General features: G+C 34.2%; 1 protein-coding gene and 1 long non-coding RNA gene across 2 annotated transcripts; both read right to left on the reverse strand.

Moving 5' to 3' along the window:
* Window positions 1-6: 6 nt before the first annotated feature.
* On the reverse strand, window positions 7-1149 carry LOC131542341 (uncharacterized). The gene is made up of 3 exons (XR_009271705.1): window positions 925-1149; window positions 604-716; window positions 7-433 (listed from the first exon to the last, which is right to left on the reverse strand). It is a non-coding gene; the product is annotated as an uncharacterized LOC131542341 (long non-coding RNA).
* Window positions 1150-2313: 1164 nt separating this feature from the next.
* On the reverse strand, window positions 2314-18468 carry st7l (suppression of tumorigenicity 7 like). The gene is made up of 15 exons (XM_058780111.1): window positions 18235-18468; window positions 16729-16811; window positions 16426-16585; window positions 16287-16341; window positions 16052-16167; window positions 15879-15957; window positions 14831-14919; window positions 14647-14747; window positions 13867-13981; window positions 13694-13766; window positions 13459-13561; window positions 9269-9419; window positions 8930-9022; window positions 8366-8505; window positions 2314-2522 (listed from the first exon to the last, which is right to left on the reverse strand). The coding sequence occupies exons 1-15, from the start codon at window positions 18401-18403 to the stop codon at window positions 2427-2429; spliced, it is 1623 nt and encodes a 540-aa protein (XP_058636094.1). The 5' UTR covers window positions 18404-18468; the 3' UTR covers window positions 2314-2426.
* Window positions 18469-19080: the final 612 nt, after the last annotated feature.

The raw sequence follows: 19080 nt of genomic DNA on the forward strand, positions 1-19080 counted from the left end.
AAAAATGTAATAAAATTTCACAATATTAGTTTTACTCAATTTTTTTTTTAATCAAATGAACCCTGCCTTGATGAACATAAGAGACTTCTTTCAAAAACATTAAAAAACTTACAGAACCCCATTTTTTGAACAGCAGTGTAATACAAAATAACAGTTCTTTTATTTTATTTATTATAATTAGATGTAATTTGCTGAATTAGACCTGAGGTCAAACAACAATAGAATGTTTAGCACTGCTTCATTTTATATTTTATAATTTTAAACAATAGTATATATTATATATGCACATGCCATATTTAGTGTATACTGTACAATATGCAGAAAGGATTGTGCTATTTATTCCATTGAAAATATTAATAACGAAAATGATGAAACCCAGTTAGAAGACTCCATCCCCACATCAGAGGTGGTCGCGCTCACAGCAGGACTGGAACTAAAGGAGAAGTGTGTTTATTTACAGGTTGGTAAAACCCACTTAGTGATGTTTACTATTACAGTAGCCATATACACAGAAGAAAAAAGTTAAATCAATCAGGAAATACTTACAAAACTCAAAATGGCACATAACAGAAAGAAGAAGAAAAACACTAAAATATTCCTCACACATCAGAGGAACTTCTTGTCCTTCCATGTCTATGGTGAAGACGGTTCAAATATAACATGATGACTCTGTCAGGAGCGGTCTGGATAATCATTTACACCTGAATAATGACACACTGAGAAACTGTAACCGTTAGTAACGTTAGTCAAACGACAGAATAAACATTACAGTTGAAATAACTGGAAGCGGCAGAAACCAGAACGTTAGCGTTAAAAATGCGTCCGCTATTCCGTTAAAAAGGTGTATGATGAGACAAATGGCAACACTTTGCGTGTATTAATTAAACATAAGTGTACTTATTTAATTGAATGTTTTGTACTGACCTGCCTCCCGCGCGCAACATACATTTGCCGCCTTGAAAACAAAGCCCGCCAATAAACCTACCTTTAAGTATACAACAACTGAAAGAAAACTTTTTGGAATGCAAATAACATGATTCCTGCATAAAAGATTGTAAAATTAAAATATGACTATGAGTTTTTTATGTTAGAATGATGCTACATAAATAAAACAGAATTACTTAAGTTAACCACTTTATTTTTCCCGAAAGTGCGTGTCGGGCTTCCGGTCTCATCGCTTCCTGCTATTTTTAGATGTACAAAACAGCTAATTTTGCTGCTTGATATTGCAAATTGCTGTGTCTTATTGTTATTATTTTAATGTATTGTCTTAATTATGAACACACTGGTTTGTTGTGCAAACAGTTTTACTGCACTTTGTTATTTTTCTGGTTACTTCCCTATAGCGCAAGTCTTTTTTTTTAAACAACGCCATTAAAATGTCCTGCCCTTGTTTTTAACATTCAATATTTTAGTGAAACATTCTGATAAGTCTTTTCTGCCTGACAATTATGTGAACGTGCAACATGATTTCATCAACTTTCTCCAGAACCATTGCCCATTAAAACCAAGAACTATAACTATAAAGAGAACTATAACTAAACTGTTAATACATTAGAGTCAACTTTAACGCATGATAATGTTCTGTTTATTATAAGCATAGCCTACTGAAGGTTTGTAGTCTGCCGCTTAAAATACTTGAGCTCTATCAAGCAGGATGGATTATTAAAATCTTTCTAAAAGTGATTCTGGCAATATTGTTCCTCTATACAGTTTCCATTATAGTTGTGGTGTAAACAGAATGATTTTCAAAACTATCTTTATTGTTATGTAGTTATCGTCCTTAGAGTGAACTGGCCTTAAAAAATATCATCCAAATCTGTCCTATTTGTAGAACAACATACCATCATATCTAAACAGATTGGTATTCATGACCACAACCGCAATGCATGACAGTCTTTTCTAATGTAAAACTCTTAATTACAATGTCTTCAAGCCTTCATTCTAAAGATGATAAAGACTATAATAGTATTGTATGAACACACAGTTTCATCTGTGCAACCAACTCACCCTCATGCTTGTGGGTCTGAACTTTTGTTTAGTGAGGTCCCCTAAAAACAGACACATGATTTACTGCTGAATCTTCAGGGTACACAAGGCCAGTCTCTTTCTTCAGTGATTGCATCAGCACTATATCACTGTGGCAACCTGCCCTGCGGCCATAGCAGGCATATTTAAGCGGGATTAGAGGCAGTCACGACACAGAGGTTGAGAAACAGGCATTTAGTCAACATGTTCATATTGACTTCTGCTGTTCTACTTAACCGTGTCAGAAGGAATTAAATACTACAGAAAAAGAGACGGCAAAGTGCGTCAAAGAGCCATAACATTTTTATTGTCAGTACAGGTGGCTAACGGGCACCTTACACATGTTACATGTACAGTAGTGTTTTCAAGTGCAAGTATGTGTGAGCTGTGTGTGTACATCAGACGTTTGCTAGTTGATGCCACAGGCAGGAGGGCATAAAACTCTCCATCTTGTCTGCAAAAAAGCCCAGTGGTGCAAAGAGGGTGCTGAAGAACTGCAGACAGAGAGAGAAAACAGTCTGAATTAACAATCACAAACATCTTACATTTCATGCAAGATATTTAAGAAACAGACTTTTACATTTCTAAAGTAAATGGGTAAATGGGTACTTTGCCTAACTTAACCAAATTTTTGAGTTGAAAGCATAAATTGAAAAATGTAAAATTTACATTCAGAATTTATAAATATGTATGCGGTTCAAATTTACATATTCAGGATTTTACATTTATTTATTCAGAATGAAAACTGTTATATAATTATATTATATACTTATATTTTATAGAATTATATTATAATTATATAATGTAAAATACTGAAAAAAATATATATAGAGAGAGAGAGAGAGAGAGAGAGAGATTCACAATCATATTTTCAGATTTACAACTATATTTTAGATCTATAACTGCATATACAGTGCCTTGCAAAAGTATTCATACCCCTTTATTTTTTTTTTTTTCATGATTTGTTATGTTGCCTTATGTTAAACTGCTTTAAATTACTTTTTTTCCCACATCAGTCTACACTCCATACATCATACTGACAAAGCAAAAACAGAATTGTCTCAACTTCGTAAATTTATTACAAATAAAAAAACTGAAATAAGTACATTGCATAAGTATCCATACCCTTAACTAAATATTTAGCTGAAGCACCTTTACAGCCTCAAGTCTTTTTTGTTTGATGCGACAAGCTTTGCTCATCAGCATTTGGCAATTATCTGCCATTCTTCCCTTCACTTCTTCACCTCTCAAGTCTGTCAGGTTGGATGGGGTCAGATGCACATTTTCAAGTTTCTCCAGAAATATTTGATTGGGTTCAAGCTCAGGCTGTGGCTGGGCCAGTCAAGGACATTCACAGAGTTGTCTATAAGCCACTCTTGCTGTGTTTAGGTTCATTGTCCTGTTGGAAGGTGAACCTTCTGCCCTGTCTGAGGTTCTGAATGCTCCAGACTAGGTTTTCATTAAGGCTATATTTTGGTGAATCTATATTTTGGTGAATTGAGCTTTACTTCTACTCTGACAAGTCCCTCAGTCCCTGCCACTGAAAAACAGCCCCACAGCATGAGGCTGCTACCAGCACACTTTACTTTTGGGACGGTACTCTGCAGCTGATGAGCAGAAATGGTTTCCTTCAAACATGTTGCTTGGAATTGAGGAGGTTCATCAGACCAGAGAATATTGTTTCTCATAGTCTGAGCTCTGAGGGTCCTTTAGGTGCTGTTTTGCAAATTGCAGAAAGTGTGTTTTCATGTGTCTTCACTGAAGAGAGGATTGAGTCTTGCCACTCTGGCATAAAGTGGATTGGATTGGTGGAGTGTTGCAGTGATGTTTGTCCTTCTGTATGATCATGGAGCTCAAATAGAGTGACCATCAGGTTCTTTGGTCACCACACTAACCAAAGCCCTTCTTCATCAATTGCTCAGTTTGGCCAGAAGTCCAGCTCTAGGAAGAGTCCTGGTTGTTTCAAACATCTTTCATTAAGGGTAACAGAGACTACATGCTTCTGTGACCCTTCAATGAAGCAGACTTTTTTTCTGAACTCTTCCCCAGATGTGTGGTTTGACGCAAACCTGTTTCTGACGCAGTTCTTTTGACCTCAGGGCTTGATTTTTGCTCTGATATGCATTATCAGCTTTTAAACCTTTTATTAAGAAGTGTGTGCATTTCCAAATAACACCCATTCAACTGAATTTGCCACAGGTTACCTTCACTCAAAGTGTAGTAACATCAACAAGCAATATGAATGCTCCTGAGCTAAATTTCACTTAAGTATATTAGACTTAGACTAATTAGATTTAAGTATATATTGGATTTACAATTATAACTTTGTATTTAGTATTTATTTAGAAATATTGCAATTTCATATAATGATTTCAAGTTTGCCCCCGATAACTGTAATTTATTGAAATCTAAATTAAACTGATATTTTCATTAATAAGAAAAACATACAGAAAAAATATAGTTAATAATTATTAACACTAAATATTAATTATAAATTAATTAATATTTGAGGTTTAATTTCCAATCTCTGGTAGTGACTGTACAGTAGTTTGGTGTTGTAGTACAGTAAACACCTTTTTACCAAACAACAATTTTGTGAAATTAATGAATTTCAGCCATAAACTGAAGTGTGATCATGGCCGCTGTGAGCTGATGTTGACATTAGGAAATCTATGAGAAATGCTTGTCCAACCTGAAGAAAAAATATGAAAGCAGTGCTTTTTCTCATCTTTTCTACTTCATTCATAGACTATTCAGTGTGGCTGAGCCACTAGCTGTCATAAAGTTGCCTTTAAAGTGCCTGAAGTGCTAGACATAAGTATGACAGAGTTTGTCCCTCTGGGATATTACATGGAGGTCCTGACAGACACAAACAAGAGGAGAAAAAAACTTCAGGACTATAAAACTGGTGTGAAACAGTCCCTTTGAAAAACACTGAAACCTCCATGATTCAATCCACCATAAACAAGCCTCTAATGTGTTTATGAAGCGATACATTTCACGGATGAACAGATGTTTATGACGGAATATGGGAAAGGAAGTCCGGGGCCGCGTGTCGTAGAGGGAGGAAAACGGGAAGAGAGGAGGCTGGAGAGGTATCATCCATTTTAACCCAGATCCAGGAAATAGATAGTGCTAGCGTAAATACATGTTGTAACATGATAAACGAGGTTGATAAAAAGATAAAGGCCAATGAGGCTGCATGTCTTCACATTCAGGAGTTTATTGCAATTACAAATTAGTGCATTGTTCCCCAAGGAAAACAAGATGTTTGGAGTGGACGGGGAACAAAGCTTGTGTGTATGTGCGCAGGCAAGCGAGGGAGTATAATGGAAAAAGAGCGACTTCAAATGCAAGTCGGAGGCGAGGCCCTTCCGTGGCATCTAGTGCAACAACTCAAGCTTGTTCTGAAATCAATCACTCGCTATTAATTCACCCAAATGAATGTAAACAACGATAAGAGAAGAACGCGCCGCCATGAAATGGGCATCCTGGCCTTCGGAGAGGCTAAATGTTGTTGTACGAACAGTTCAAAGGCTTGCTTGGCTTGGCTTCACTTCTGCTCCTTATTTTCTCTTCTGCATTCTGCTACCTACCTCATTGACTAAGTACTGCAAATAAGTTACTGCACAAAGTATTGCAAGTCAATCTATATACAAATTACAAATAAAAAATATAAAATCATATAAACAAGTTATAAATTTGCTTGGTGCTCTAGCAGTTAATAAATAGAACTGCATGCGTCTTGTGGAAGAACACTGTAGCCGAAGCTACTTCTCTCTGTTTATGTCTATGGCAAATCACACCGGTACTGGGCTACTCCGCAGCGGTTCCTACCAGAAATTTCAGAATATAAAAACTTGTACCGTAGTGATTCAGGACAAGCCAAAAACACGGTTTTGAAAATGGATTCATGATGTACTCGCTTGTTATATAAATTTTGTAAATTTCGAACACAAAAAAAGTTATGGACTGCAGCTTTAACTCAAAAATAAAATAAATTAATTATATATATATGTGAAGAGTTCATTTGCAAAAACCGATAAACGCCACTTTTTAAAAAAATGAGCGATATAGTAGATCTCCACATATAGCGTGATCTGAATCCTAAAAACGTTTTGTCAAAAAAGCTGGTATTGTCCACTTCCAAGGCATCGCGAGTACACGTTTTACTGCAGCAGCCCACAAGTGCCCTCGTTGTTTTTTAACAGAAGCCGATAAATCCATTTTAGCGAATCAGCGCGCTGTATTCAGGTCAGATGACAAGGCTACTTCCACTTTGAAAAGACTTGCTAGCTGAGAGGAGTTTTGTAATACAATTTCTAAAAAGTACTCACTTAATTCATAGAAAATAGGCTGGTATTATTATTATTTGTATTATTATTATTATTATTAATTATTATTATTACTATTATTAGTGTTACTGTTGTTATTATTATGTTGTTATCGGGAGGGAGCATAAGGGACTTGGGCTGTAGATGGAGGAGCTGAACATGTAGCAACATCGAAAGCTCGAGTCCTGGTAGGTCTGAGGTAAGGGGATTAGTAGTCTCAGCCTCAGATGTCACGGCAGCGGAACGTTGGCTAAACGTCTGATGCATACGGCACAGAAAAGTGGAAACACTTCAGGAGTTTCGAAGTCGTCCAAGTATAGGTCTCTGCAGCGAAGTAATGGGAGTTACCAGATCGGGGCGTTTTTCGACCATGTTACCTGATTGGCTGAAGTCATAGTGACGGTAGGTTTAGGGGTGGGGTTAGGTCAAGGGGATCATTTTGATTGCATGATTTAGAAACACCCAGCAGTTTGAAAACGCCCAGCAATTCAGAAACACCCAATTTTGCTCTGCAGAGACCTCAATCTCAAGTCGTCATCGGATTGGTTGAATTATACAGGATTTCCGGGAGACGTGTGTGTCGCGTTCTTTAACGTTCCGCCTGGAAACAAAGTTGCCGTGACGCCAAACCCCCTCACGAAACAAGAAAGCCGTCGTGTTTACAACAGTTCGCAGCATAGAATCTTTAAAATACGTCCGGGAGTTTTACACAATGGTCTGTTATTGTGGCGACATTTCCACACCCCGAAACGTGACACTGAACGAAACGAACTGTGATTGGTTGTTTGACATGTCGGTCAAACGGCCTCATGGGCGGGCTTTGGCCAGTATAAGCAGCCATGCATTCCAGACCTTCAGCCGTCAATCTACACGAGACTAGGGGATTAGAATCTCTGATCCATGGCGTTAATGCTCAATTTGTGATTGTGAGCCGCCAATAAAAAAAGAGAAGAAGAAGAAGAAGAAGAAGAAGAAGTTTCGTCAAAGCTGACTAAAAGTGATCGAGGATGGATAATTTCGACGAACTTGATGAACCTGTGATATCTTCTTAAGGGCGTAAATGGAAAATAAAAGCTGAAACATTTTCACGTAACCTTGCAAAAGCAGCGCGTTACAATGGTGAGGAAAAAGCTCATTGTACTGCGTGTAATCACAACCATACATATCACAACAACAACGTTTGTCAGGCATCTACATTGTCATCTGAGGACATTACAAAAATTTAACGAGTGTTTTCTTAAACTCTAAAACATGAAATGTGGAGTTATCTGCTTTTGCCAAAAAACGACTGTTGGAGTTATCTGCTTTTGCTATAAAACAAACTTTTAATATGTAAAAAAATTTAATTACATTTTTTAAAAGTTTAAAAAAATTTAACTTTAATTTAGTAAATTACCTGTATTTGTTTAAGTTATGTTATTATTACTTAATCAAAACAACCCAACTGTTTGAGTTGTCAGTTTTTGCAAATTAACTCTTCAATATATATTTATATAAAATATATATTAATCTATATTAATAATATTGATATGTTTGCATTATGTATATTATATTATTAATTTATTCAATAAATTAATAATTTATACATATATTATTTAAGAATTATAAGATAATATAAATGTATCTCTCTCTCTCTGTGTTTCTTTCCATCTATACTATACTTGAAATGCAAAAGCCTGAAATTTTCTTCTAAAATTAGCATTAGGCTCCTATATTTTATGTTCAGTTACTTCACTTTAACGACAACGAAAAGGACCTATTCATTGCCAATAAAGTGAAATTACTAAATATATATATGGTCTCATAATGAGCCGCAGTTTGTACCATCTAGAATACCATTGACAGACTTCATTCTTATATTGCAACACAAAGAAATGTTTATCTTGGGAGTTCAGTGATTGTGTACTTTCTCTTCTAAACAAAAAACGAAATAAATAAGGGCACAGAGGGACAAGAGAAAAAAAACAAAACTTTTGGGTTTGGTGAGGCATGCAGATACTCACAGCTTTGACGAAGACCCCCATGAGCTCTGGAAACTGGTGTGTGAGCATGGCCAACATGGCACAGAAGGAGCACAGGCCTGCTGTGAAGAGGATGAAGAAAGGAAGCTCCTTCTTCGGATACACTGAGACCTCGTGAAATGCTGGAAGAAAAATAAAAAAAATAAAGACAGATTTATTTATCTTAAAAACAGGTCAATAAATACCCTATTTTCCTGTTATTTTTAATCATTTTCGAACCACTTGACTTTTAACACTCTGCTTATGCAAAAGGTATGGTCACATTTACTGTTGCTCAGGGAAATTTCAGGGGCGAAATCCTGTCATTCCAATAAGAATCTACATAATCTGTAGTTTATCACACAGATTTCGCTCATGTTCAGGTTGTGAATTTGGCAAACTGGCCAACAGAAAGTGACGTCTGTGTGAGCAGTGCTTCATCTCTACACTATTGACAATGGGCCTTTTTTTGCATGCACAATTTTTATTGAAATCACTCTAAAGTGATGGCACATTAACAATTTATGCATAACAACGGATATATAAAAATATATAGTGTATACTTACAAGGCAGAAGCTCTCTGTCTGCAGTTTCTGTGCATCCTGGGTAAGGATAGAAGAGATGACCCTTTTCCAGGGGGTATGGAATAATCCGAAAAGCTACAAGAGTTAAAAGGTGTCAACTGATATCAAGTGAGATGAATTACATTTTGTTTTACAGTAAACAGCTTACAACAAAGTACATTTTTTGTTTTCAGATACTACATGATGATAATAGCATGCCATGATTTTATAAGTATTACAGAAGTACCTTGTAATTTTCATGGTAAATGAGTATGGTAATCATCATATTCTATACATGAATGTGATTGTATGTAAAAAAGAACAGATGTGCACTGTACATACTGCCTTCCCAGGTGCAGTGTAGTAGGTTGAGCGCCCCCTCAGCCCGTTTCCAGTGCTGCAGGTGAAAGAAAGCATACGCCACCGCCTCACTGTCTCCCCTCTTCAAAATATGCTCAGGTGGCAAAATCAGACTCTTCATTTCTAATAAATACTGCAACGACACACAAAGCAAAACTATTTTAATTACATTAACTCAATGAAACAAAAGAAATTAAAAGAAAATTAAGCATTCTCAATTCTTACATAACGCAAAAAGGTATTATAGAAACAATTATTTTCATTATATAAATATATTATGTATAACATTACATTATTAATAAATGGTAAAGTATTTAAATACATACATACATACATAAAAACTATCAAACTTAAATAATAAAAAAAAAAAACAATGCATTCAGGCAATTATGTGACATGAAAATAATGTTACAATGACAAAAATATTAAAAATAAGTAATTTACAAAAATGGTCATTATTTTCTTAATGCTAAATATAATGTTTTTTCCCCCCCTTTAATATTGGGGTGAAATGTGACCTAGATATTTACCCACACACTGTTAAAAAAGAAGAAAAAAGGATAATTTCCTGGCAGAAAATTACTAGTACATTTTCCAGACATTCAACCATAAAACACTACAAAATGCAATGCATAATTCAAAATACTGGTATAATGTCGGCGCCCATAGCTCAGTAGGCAAGTGCGCAGACATATAACGCCGTTACAGGCGTCCCGAGTTCGAATCCTGACTTGAGGACATTTCCTCATCCCACCCCCTCTCTCTCCCACTTTGCTTCCTGTCTGCCTTTTATCATAATAAAGGCAAAACACCAAAAATAAATCTTAAAAAAAAAAAAAAACTGGTACAACACCTGTGAAAAAATCTATATGAAAAATTATTTCATATTAACACTGTGTATTAGGCCAAACATTTCTTAAAGTGTACATATGAAAGCTTTATACTTATACTGAGCCTGTATACTTAAATTCTCCCCTGCTCTGGGCCCCGGGGTGAATGTTGTGGAGGGCAATACAGCAGGATTAAATGGTATTATCCAGAGGATAAACTACCCAAATGCCCCTGGCTGTGATTATGGTACATTACAGCTCAATTCGACTGATTCCCTCTACAATGTGTCAAGCGCACCTTCTGAATTATGAACAAATATCCAAACATGTCTTTCAGTAACAATCACCATGCTGGATATGTCATATGCGCGCAGACATGGGTAATTTTTATGATCATGCTGACATTCGACAGGCAGCTGTTCTACACAACATGCCCGCACACAAACACGGTCACCTCTTTTAATGGCGGATCAAGTGTCACTGATGGGTCTCTTTTATGTGGAGGTTCCTCCTAAGCCCCTGCTGAACTCCCATAAACCTATGTCTCAATCTGTCTCATATCTCTTTTCAATTGAACGTACAGACCCTGTATGATGACATCACACTGCGGTGGTCTTGGAGATGCAAAGGTGAGGTACAGGTTTACACTGACAGATGACATCATGCATTATAATTTTTCTGGGATGGCAAAGTTACCATTTAAGAGATTAATTCAATGTTTAACAATAATTTAATACATTTAACAAATTATAGTACTTTATTTATTTTTTTTTACTATAAAACTAATATTACCACTGTTGCCCACTGTAAAGGTGAAAAAGATACACTACCGTTCAAAAGTTGGGGCTAATTTTTTTTTGTCTTTTTTAGATTTTATTCAGCAAGGATGCATTAAATTCATCAAATGTGACTGGTGTATATATATATATATACATTATATTTATTTATAAGTTATATTTTTAAATATAATTATATTTATATTTTAAGCTACACAAATTGATCAAATAAATGCAGCCTTGGTGAGCACAAGAGGCTTCTTCTTGAAAATCCTATCAACCTCAAACTGGAATGGTGGTATATGTTGTCAACTTAATATAAAAGTAAATATATTCACCAGATAATATTTTAGTAATTTTCATTGGCTTCAGTACAATGACAATGCATTTACGAAACAACATGTTATTAGAATATCAAACTTGTAAAGTTTGCTTTACAGCTGAGTATTTATTTTATCAATGGGATCACATTTGGGGGAAATTTCCATCAAAAAGTTTGAAAACCACCGAAATAAGCAATAAGTAGGAGAGACCATAATATTTAGCAAGTAATCAAGTGCCTTTTATAAAACTGTTATACATAATAAAAATATAAAGGACACAAATTTTGGTCTCTTGTGTCTTAATGTTTGTGTAGTAATAGCATAAAAGTAACTGCATTGCCCAAATTCTACAAGTCCACATCTTTAATACTCAATCTATAAAGCTGGCGGTATATCCTTAAGTCTCTGTCTGAAGTGATCACACAAATGTAATAGTAATACTACTGACATTCAACACCCTCTTTGCTCATTTTGGATCATCCTTTTTGCTCTAGGGGCAGATTTGGCAAATGAAAGACCAGGTGTATGTGTGTGTGTGTGTGTTGATATTTGCTGCACATCTCAAACAGGTGCTCTTTGTAGTCTGATACAGCACGTCTGAGTTGCACGCATGTGCGTAAATACCCCTCAACTGAGACAGTGTGTTTGGGTGTGAAGAGGTTAAGCACTTTGAAGTCCGATCTAGTGTTTTGAAAAGTTGCAAGTTGGAACCAGGTACAAAGAAAGAAGTAGTTGATGAGGGTCTAAACATCTTTAAAGAGCAAAAAGGTGATACAACTTAAACCCTAAACACAGCTTACGAAAATCTATGCACGACAGTCTTGGGTCGACAAGCCCACCTGCAACTATGTTCAATGTAAAACTGTGTACGATGAACTCCTGACGTGAATATTAGAAAGGTTTCTGTTTAGTGCAGAGGACTGCAGTGTGCTTCAACAGCATCACCTCCTGGTCATGACAATGAGTCTGCACTCATGCATAACAGTGAGATAAAGCTGATGTGTGGGCAAGTAACAACACATTGAAATACATTTATTTCATGCTAAGTATACTACAAATCCATTTATATATTTATGTACTTAATAAAAATATCCTGCAATTGTACTATAAGTATACTAAACTGGTATGATTCAAATCAGCTAAACTGGAACAAGTACTTTTGTACTTAAAGCACTTTAATTGTGCAGAAATAGTTCTGAAGTCCAACTAAAGATATACTGAAGTGTATTTGATTGTGCTAAAGTGGAACTACTGGAAGTACATGCAAGATATTTAAAGTGCACCTGAAGTATAAAGACTGATATTATTGAAAGATCATACAATCCTCATCAAGTGACATTAAAACACATTTTAAGCTTAATATTAAGAAATGTGCATTGTGCACAAGTAGTACTCCAAATAAAGTCGAATTAGAAATGTCTCAAATAAATGACTTGAAACTGGTATTTTTTTTATTTTTTATTATTGGACGTTAGCGAAACCAATCAAAATTTTGTATCAGAAATTGAGATAAAAAGTCAAAAGTTTTGTTTTGCTGTTGTAATTCCAGAACTCCATGTGGTGACAAATTAATCGCGATTGCATAAATAGTACTGCATATACACTATCGTTCAAAAGTTTTTTGGATTTTTTTTTGTCGGACTGATGCTTTTATTCAGCAAGGCTGCATTAAATTTATTAAAATTGACAGTAATACATTTATAATGTTACAAACATTTGAATTTTAAATAAATGCTGTTCTTTTGCACTTTCTATTTATCAAAGAAAGCTAAAAAAAAAATGATCAAGGTTTCCACATACATTAAGCAGCACAACTGTTTTCAACATTGATAATAATAAGAAATGTTTGTTAAGCAGCAAATCAGGATATTTTAAAATGATTTCTGAAGGATCATGTGACACTGAAGACTGGAATAATGATGCTGACAACTCAGCTTTGCATCAAAGGAATAAATTATATTTTAAAATATATTAAAACAGTTATTTTAAATTGTAATCATATTTCACTATATTACTGTTTTAATGGAAATAAAAATGCAGCCTTATTAAGCATAAGAGACCTCCTAAATGTTAGTGTATAAGAAACAAAATTTAAGTGTGGTTTAACATTTCGTTACCAATAATTTTGATCTCCTGGCTTTAAGTTATGCAAAATACAGTAATAAATCTGTAAATGTTTTCATTTCACTGGTCATCACCATATGATGCAGAATTTTGGACCCTTTAAAAAGAATCTTTCGAACCTTTGGTACGTGTGGGTTGAACTCCACAGCTCTGTGTATGGCCTCTACTGCGTTCATCTCTGCTGTGCTGAGACCTCGTCTAGACGCTGCTTCAGGTGAAAACCTGCCATACAACACACATACAGACTCATTCAGCAAACTATCATCCATAAACATCACCTATGCTATGATATGGTAATATGCTATTCAATATTATACATAACTGATAATAAAAAAAGGGGTGCTGAAAACTTACTTATCTGACACTGCTCTGGCTTTCAGTAAGGCAGATGTGTAGCATATAGTAGCTGATTTTGGCAAGCTGATATCTGAGGGGGGAAAACATCAGACAGTTAATAAAAAGGATACTAGCATCTCTTCCTTGTCCTCTCTGAAATATACAGTAACATGACAGCTAAATGAGCTTACCGTCATATTTTGCGAGGACTGCTTGTACATCGGCATAGGCCTGCAGCTCTAATAATGCTTCTAAAAGGTTCTCGTGAATGTTTAACATTCCCAGTAAGGGGAATTCTTTCATTAACTGTACAAGGAAACAAGAAAATGCCAATATTACACAACAGAACATAATTCAAGTGCAAGATACCACTAAAATAAAATAATATAAAATGTGTCCAGTAATATGTTACATTTCAAGTAAAGGCTGAGCTCCAGTGCATTCATAAAAAATGGTAAGTGTTCAATTATTATACCAGAAATTACTCTCTGTTGATTACAGAACATTAACATTTTAGGCATAAAAATGCTATATAAGATTTTCACATTTTTAAATCTATTGTTGTAATTCAACATTTCTCTTTCAGTTTTTTTTTTTTTTTTTTAATGTACAGAATCCTAAAGAAAATATTTTAATGTACAGAACCATAAAGAAAATATTAAGGTAAGTTCAGGTAAACGTTAAATGTAAACCAGCCCTGAGGATATTCTATAGATGTGGACTGAATAGAAAAAGGCTGAATTATTTTTATATCTGCACTAAAGTTACAGGAATGTTCAATAATGTTGTGGAAAACCACAGAAAATCATTTAGATCCTCAAAAAGAAAAAACCTAAATCTAATTTACTGTAAAACAATTTCTATAAAAGTCTATGTGGCAAGGCATAAGCGCCATAAGATAATCACTAAAACACACACTTTTTACAGCTACAACACCTAAACATCGTTAAGTGTTATATTGCTTCGCTCACATCTCTCATCATCTTTACAGCTTCTTTGACGCGACCCAGTTTTCTTGCACACATGGCCAGTCTGCGCTTGATGTAGACCACAAGATTGGTGTCTTTACCGGCTGTGAAAGCAACGAGAATAAGCAACAGTGTGAGTTACTGTATGCTGGCTATATATGCGTGTGACAGTGTGAAAGTTTCATACCACTCTTAAGCGCTTGTTTGAAAAGCCGTTCAGCCTCTGTGATGGTTGTGGCTTCCTCCTCGGCCAGGAGCACATATGCTGCAGCACATCTGCAAATAAATGAGTCATATGCTTGAGAGTCAGAAAAAGTCCATTTGATGCCAACATTAGAGATGCACTGATGATAAAATTCACAGAAAAGCCAGTAATTACTCATATGTTAGGGTGAGTAACAATACATGACTTATAATACAATAACATACTGTTATGAATCAAATAATAAAAATAAAAATAATTGAAATAATAAAAATAGGCATCAACATTATAATGCACAGTGTGAAAAATTATTATATATTAATTTTGAAAATATTACATTTAATAGTGCTATTAAATTATTATTATTATATTTAAGATTATGTGATTATAATGTGATAAGATTAGCTTCAACTGACAGAAAATGAACATACATAATTAAATATCCAATACGATATGATAAAATAGATATAAATAGAATCAAAAAATAAAAAGAGAATTAGAAAAACTAAAATCAATGTTCACATCTGGCTGAAACAGAAAGCCAGTAATTAAATAACGATGCATGGCTTATATTACAACTTCATGCTGTTGTATATTTAAATAAATTTAAAATATAACATTAAAAATTAAAATAGCATTTTTAAATGACAAGTTTCAAGCGAATTTAGGCATCATGTTTATAATGCACATTATGAAAAATAAGATTACATTTAACTGCGTTATTATGTTTTTAAATATTACGTTTAACTTAAAAAAATATATATATAACACTAGCTTCTCCATTCTTTTCATTCTTTTTGTATTCTATTTTTTTTCTTTTTATTTATTACACAACTAACAAAAAAGGCCTCTAACACTAGCATGCTCTATTCTTTTTCTATTCTATTCTATCCGTTTTGTTTTTATTTATTATATAATTAAAAACAAAAATGGCTGTTTATTAAATGGACCCTTTCAGCTGTAAAATCTGACTGGATGAGGCACGTCTGACGATGGTAAATTGAATCAAATCACAAGGATGCGTGGAACTCACTCGCGGTTCAGTTCAATTGCCTGGTAAGCTGCTCGAATTCGTGCCTGCGGGTTTCTCTCTCTCCAGGCCTTCTGCATTACTGCAGAACAAACAAGAGAGATACCAATCATTATTAAACATCAATTCTCATTAAATTTAGGGTTTTTTTTCAAGTGGAAGAGCATGAGACTAACCAGAGTCCTCTGGTCTAAGCTGCTGAGTGTCTCCCAAGAAGAAGGTCTGATGATCTTGTGCTGATAAATTCATGTCGTAGTATGTCAGGGGCTCTTTTCCCGTCACCCAAGTGTACCTGGAATGAAAGGATCATGAATGAATATGATTTTTTTAAATAATAAAATTATATCATATTTTAAAAGTCAAATATTATTGAAATGAACTGAAACCTTAAAGAAACGTCCAACAATATACCTGCTGTACTCTGCACCTCTGAATAGGTTCAGTGGGTTCCTCCACACTTTGCATTCTGAAAGAAAATTTAAATAATAGCTGCATATTCCACTCACTTTATAATATTTAGAAAGATAAACATGTAGTAACGTTCAGAAACCTGCAACATTGGTTCTCGGCTCGGTATCGCCGTTTACAGAGGAGAAGAGGCCCGTAGAGCTGCTGTTCTCCACTCCTCCGAGTAGAGGGCGCAAGTGACTGACAGACACCTGCTCTATGAAGGACGTGCCGTACTTCCTGAAGTACCACCACTCAAATATCTGAAGACAAACACAAAGAGTGTGATTTTTTACACAGCTTTGAAACTGAAGTTAGTTGTTTAGTATAGTTATTACTTATTTTATTAAGTATTTAAGTTAAGTTATTTGACAACCAATTCACCAAAGCCAAGAAAAAGACTCACCAATATAAGGCCCGAGATGAGCGAGGAGGTTCCAGTCAGCGCAACATAGAATTTAGGCGTAAGAGTGTTTAAAAACACAGATGCTGTGGATGAATAACAATATAGTAAGACAGAGAAAGTCTAATCATTTTTACATACTCACATTAAGAAAAAATTGTAACACCTGTCAGTCTTGAAAAATGCTTAAAGTTGTGCTGTCAAACGATTAATCGCGATTAATCCCATCCAAAATAAAAGTTTTTGTTTACATAATATATGTGTGTGTGTACTGTGTATATTTATTATGTATATATAAAAACTCAAACATGCAAGTACATATTTCAGTAAAATATACTGTTTATATAATAAATATATTTATATATAACTTATATGAATATAAATATATACATGTATTTTCAAAATATATACTGTATGTGTGTGTATTTATATATACATAATAAATATACACAATACACACAGATATATTATGTAAACGAAAACTTTTATTTTGGATGCGATTAATCACGATTAATCATTTCAAAGCACTAGCTTAAAGCAATGCAAAATAGTTATATATATATATATATATATGTAGTGGGGATGTATTTAGTAAATTTTAAATATATAATAATTAATTACACCAGAAATGTATTGTCTTACAACTCTTTTAAACAAATGTACAAAAATTTAAATAATAAATAAATAAAATTAAACTCATATCCTGCATAAATTATGGTTATACAATTATTACATTTTAAATTTATATTAAAATAATTAATCTTAAAAACAGTAAATGAAAAATGAAGTAGCTTATATATATATATATATATATATATATATATATATATATATATATACAAGTTAGGCTACTCGACTATTTGTGTAGAACTTTGAAAAACGTCTTTAGTATAAAAAATAATGATGATAAAACCTAAACATATTTTTATTTGTTTACTGTGTCATAGCAATGCTACTACATAAACATCACATGCACACTTCACTATGTAAAAGTTAAAACATTTGTGGATATTAATAATACCATAACAAAATGTGACAATTATGAGACATACGAGCGAAGCTTCAGTGCACTGATTTCAGAATTATATTAATGTACAAAACATAACATTTCCTAGACTTGCATTTGACAGCTGCTTTTATCTGAAGTAAACATCACATTCAGTGATTCAGTAATGAATTTAAACGCAGGTCTGTTTCTCTCACAGCGCTATAGTATGACTTCAAACAACTGCACGACTATATACGAGTGCTGTTATGATCATTAATGGCAATTTAGAGTCCTTTTGGACACTTGACATCCTCAGTCACCATTCATTGACATTGCATGGAAAACTCCGACAAGCACTGACTTCCAAATTTCTCCTTTCATATTCCACAGAAAATTAAACGCACATGGGTTTGCATAGAGACGAGAGAATTCGTGTATTTGTGTTAACTTTTCCTTCAATGAGCAGAAAGATATCCTGTGTTGAGCTGTAAACATCCACACAGCTGATCATAAACACACACCTGCGTTAACGGTCTCCTGCAGCTTCAGTGGGCTCCTCAGCACGTAAACCATCGTTAAGACCATGGCGAACCAAAGCGCACATATGTACGTCCACGACCAGCACAGCCACGATTTTAATTTCTCCGTGAAACCGGGTGATTGAGGATTACTGCCACTGCTGTCCGCCATCTTTCACCGACTAGCCGTAAACATTAGAATTGTGGGATAGTGGAGGAGAGTGTGCTGTACCGACGCTCTCCATTAGAGGGCGCAGCTCCCGTTCATTTATACTCAACGGCTTCAAACCTATTAGAATTCCAAAACAGCATACTGCAGTATATACTGTATACAACGTTTTTTAAGTGAAACTGGCTGATCAGAATATCGTTCTAACGTACTACTATTTTACTATTCACAAAATAACAATACAATGCCCATATTTTAACATTTTCTGTTGTTAACCTATTTAATGGATATATTAGAAAGACCATTTAAATATTAAAATAAATAGAAAAAAAAAACATTTAAATATTAAAAAATAAAATAAACTTAAAATCAATTCAGAGGAAAAATACCACCATTTGCCAAATAAAATTTAATTGAAAAAAATAAAAAAATTAAAGTTAATTTCTAGGGCTAATGTATATAGGTATAGTATATCTATTGAATCTTTTAAAATCCTTTTTATGGCAAGAACCAAACAAATATTCTAGCAATTTAAGCAGGGGTGTAAAAATGCACAAATTACAGAATGTTTTATAATTTGATATAATAATAATACACTAAAAAATACAACATAAAAACAGCTTACTAATTAAAATAATAACAATAATTCTGAACACCAAAACAACTAATGTTAAACTGAT

Source organism: Onychostoma macrolepis, chromosome 06 (assembly GCF_012432095.1).
Source record: "Onychostoma macrolepis isolate SWU-2019 chromosome 06, ASM1243209v1, whole genome shotgun sequence".
Taxonomy (NCBI): Eukaryota; Metazoa; Chordata; class Actinopteri; order Cypriniformes; family Cyprinidae; genus Onychostoma; species Onychostoma macrolepis.

Bases quoted from the DNA above. Each gene is read 5' to 3' on its own strand.
- st7l (XM_058780111.1), bottom strand. From the start codon at position 18,403: ATGGCGGACAGCAGTGGCAGTAATCCTCAATCACCCGGTTTCACGGAG. The intron at 16,342-16,425 runs GTTTCTGAACGT...ATTTTCTTTCAG, and splicing joins GCCGAGAACCAATGTTGCAG to AATGCAAAGTGTGGAGGAAC. The intron at 13,562-13,693 runs GTAAGTTTTCAG...GTTGTATGGCAG, and splicing joins GCCAGAGCAGTGTCAGATAA to GTTTTCACCTGAAGCAGCGT.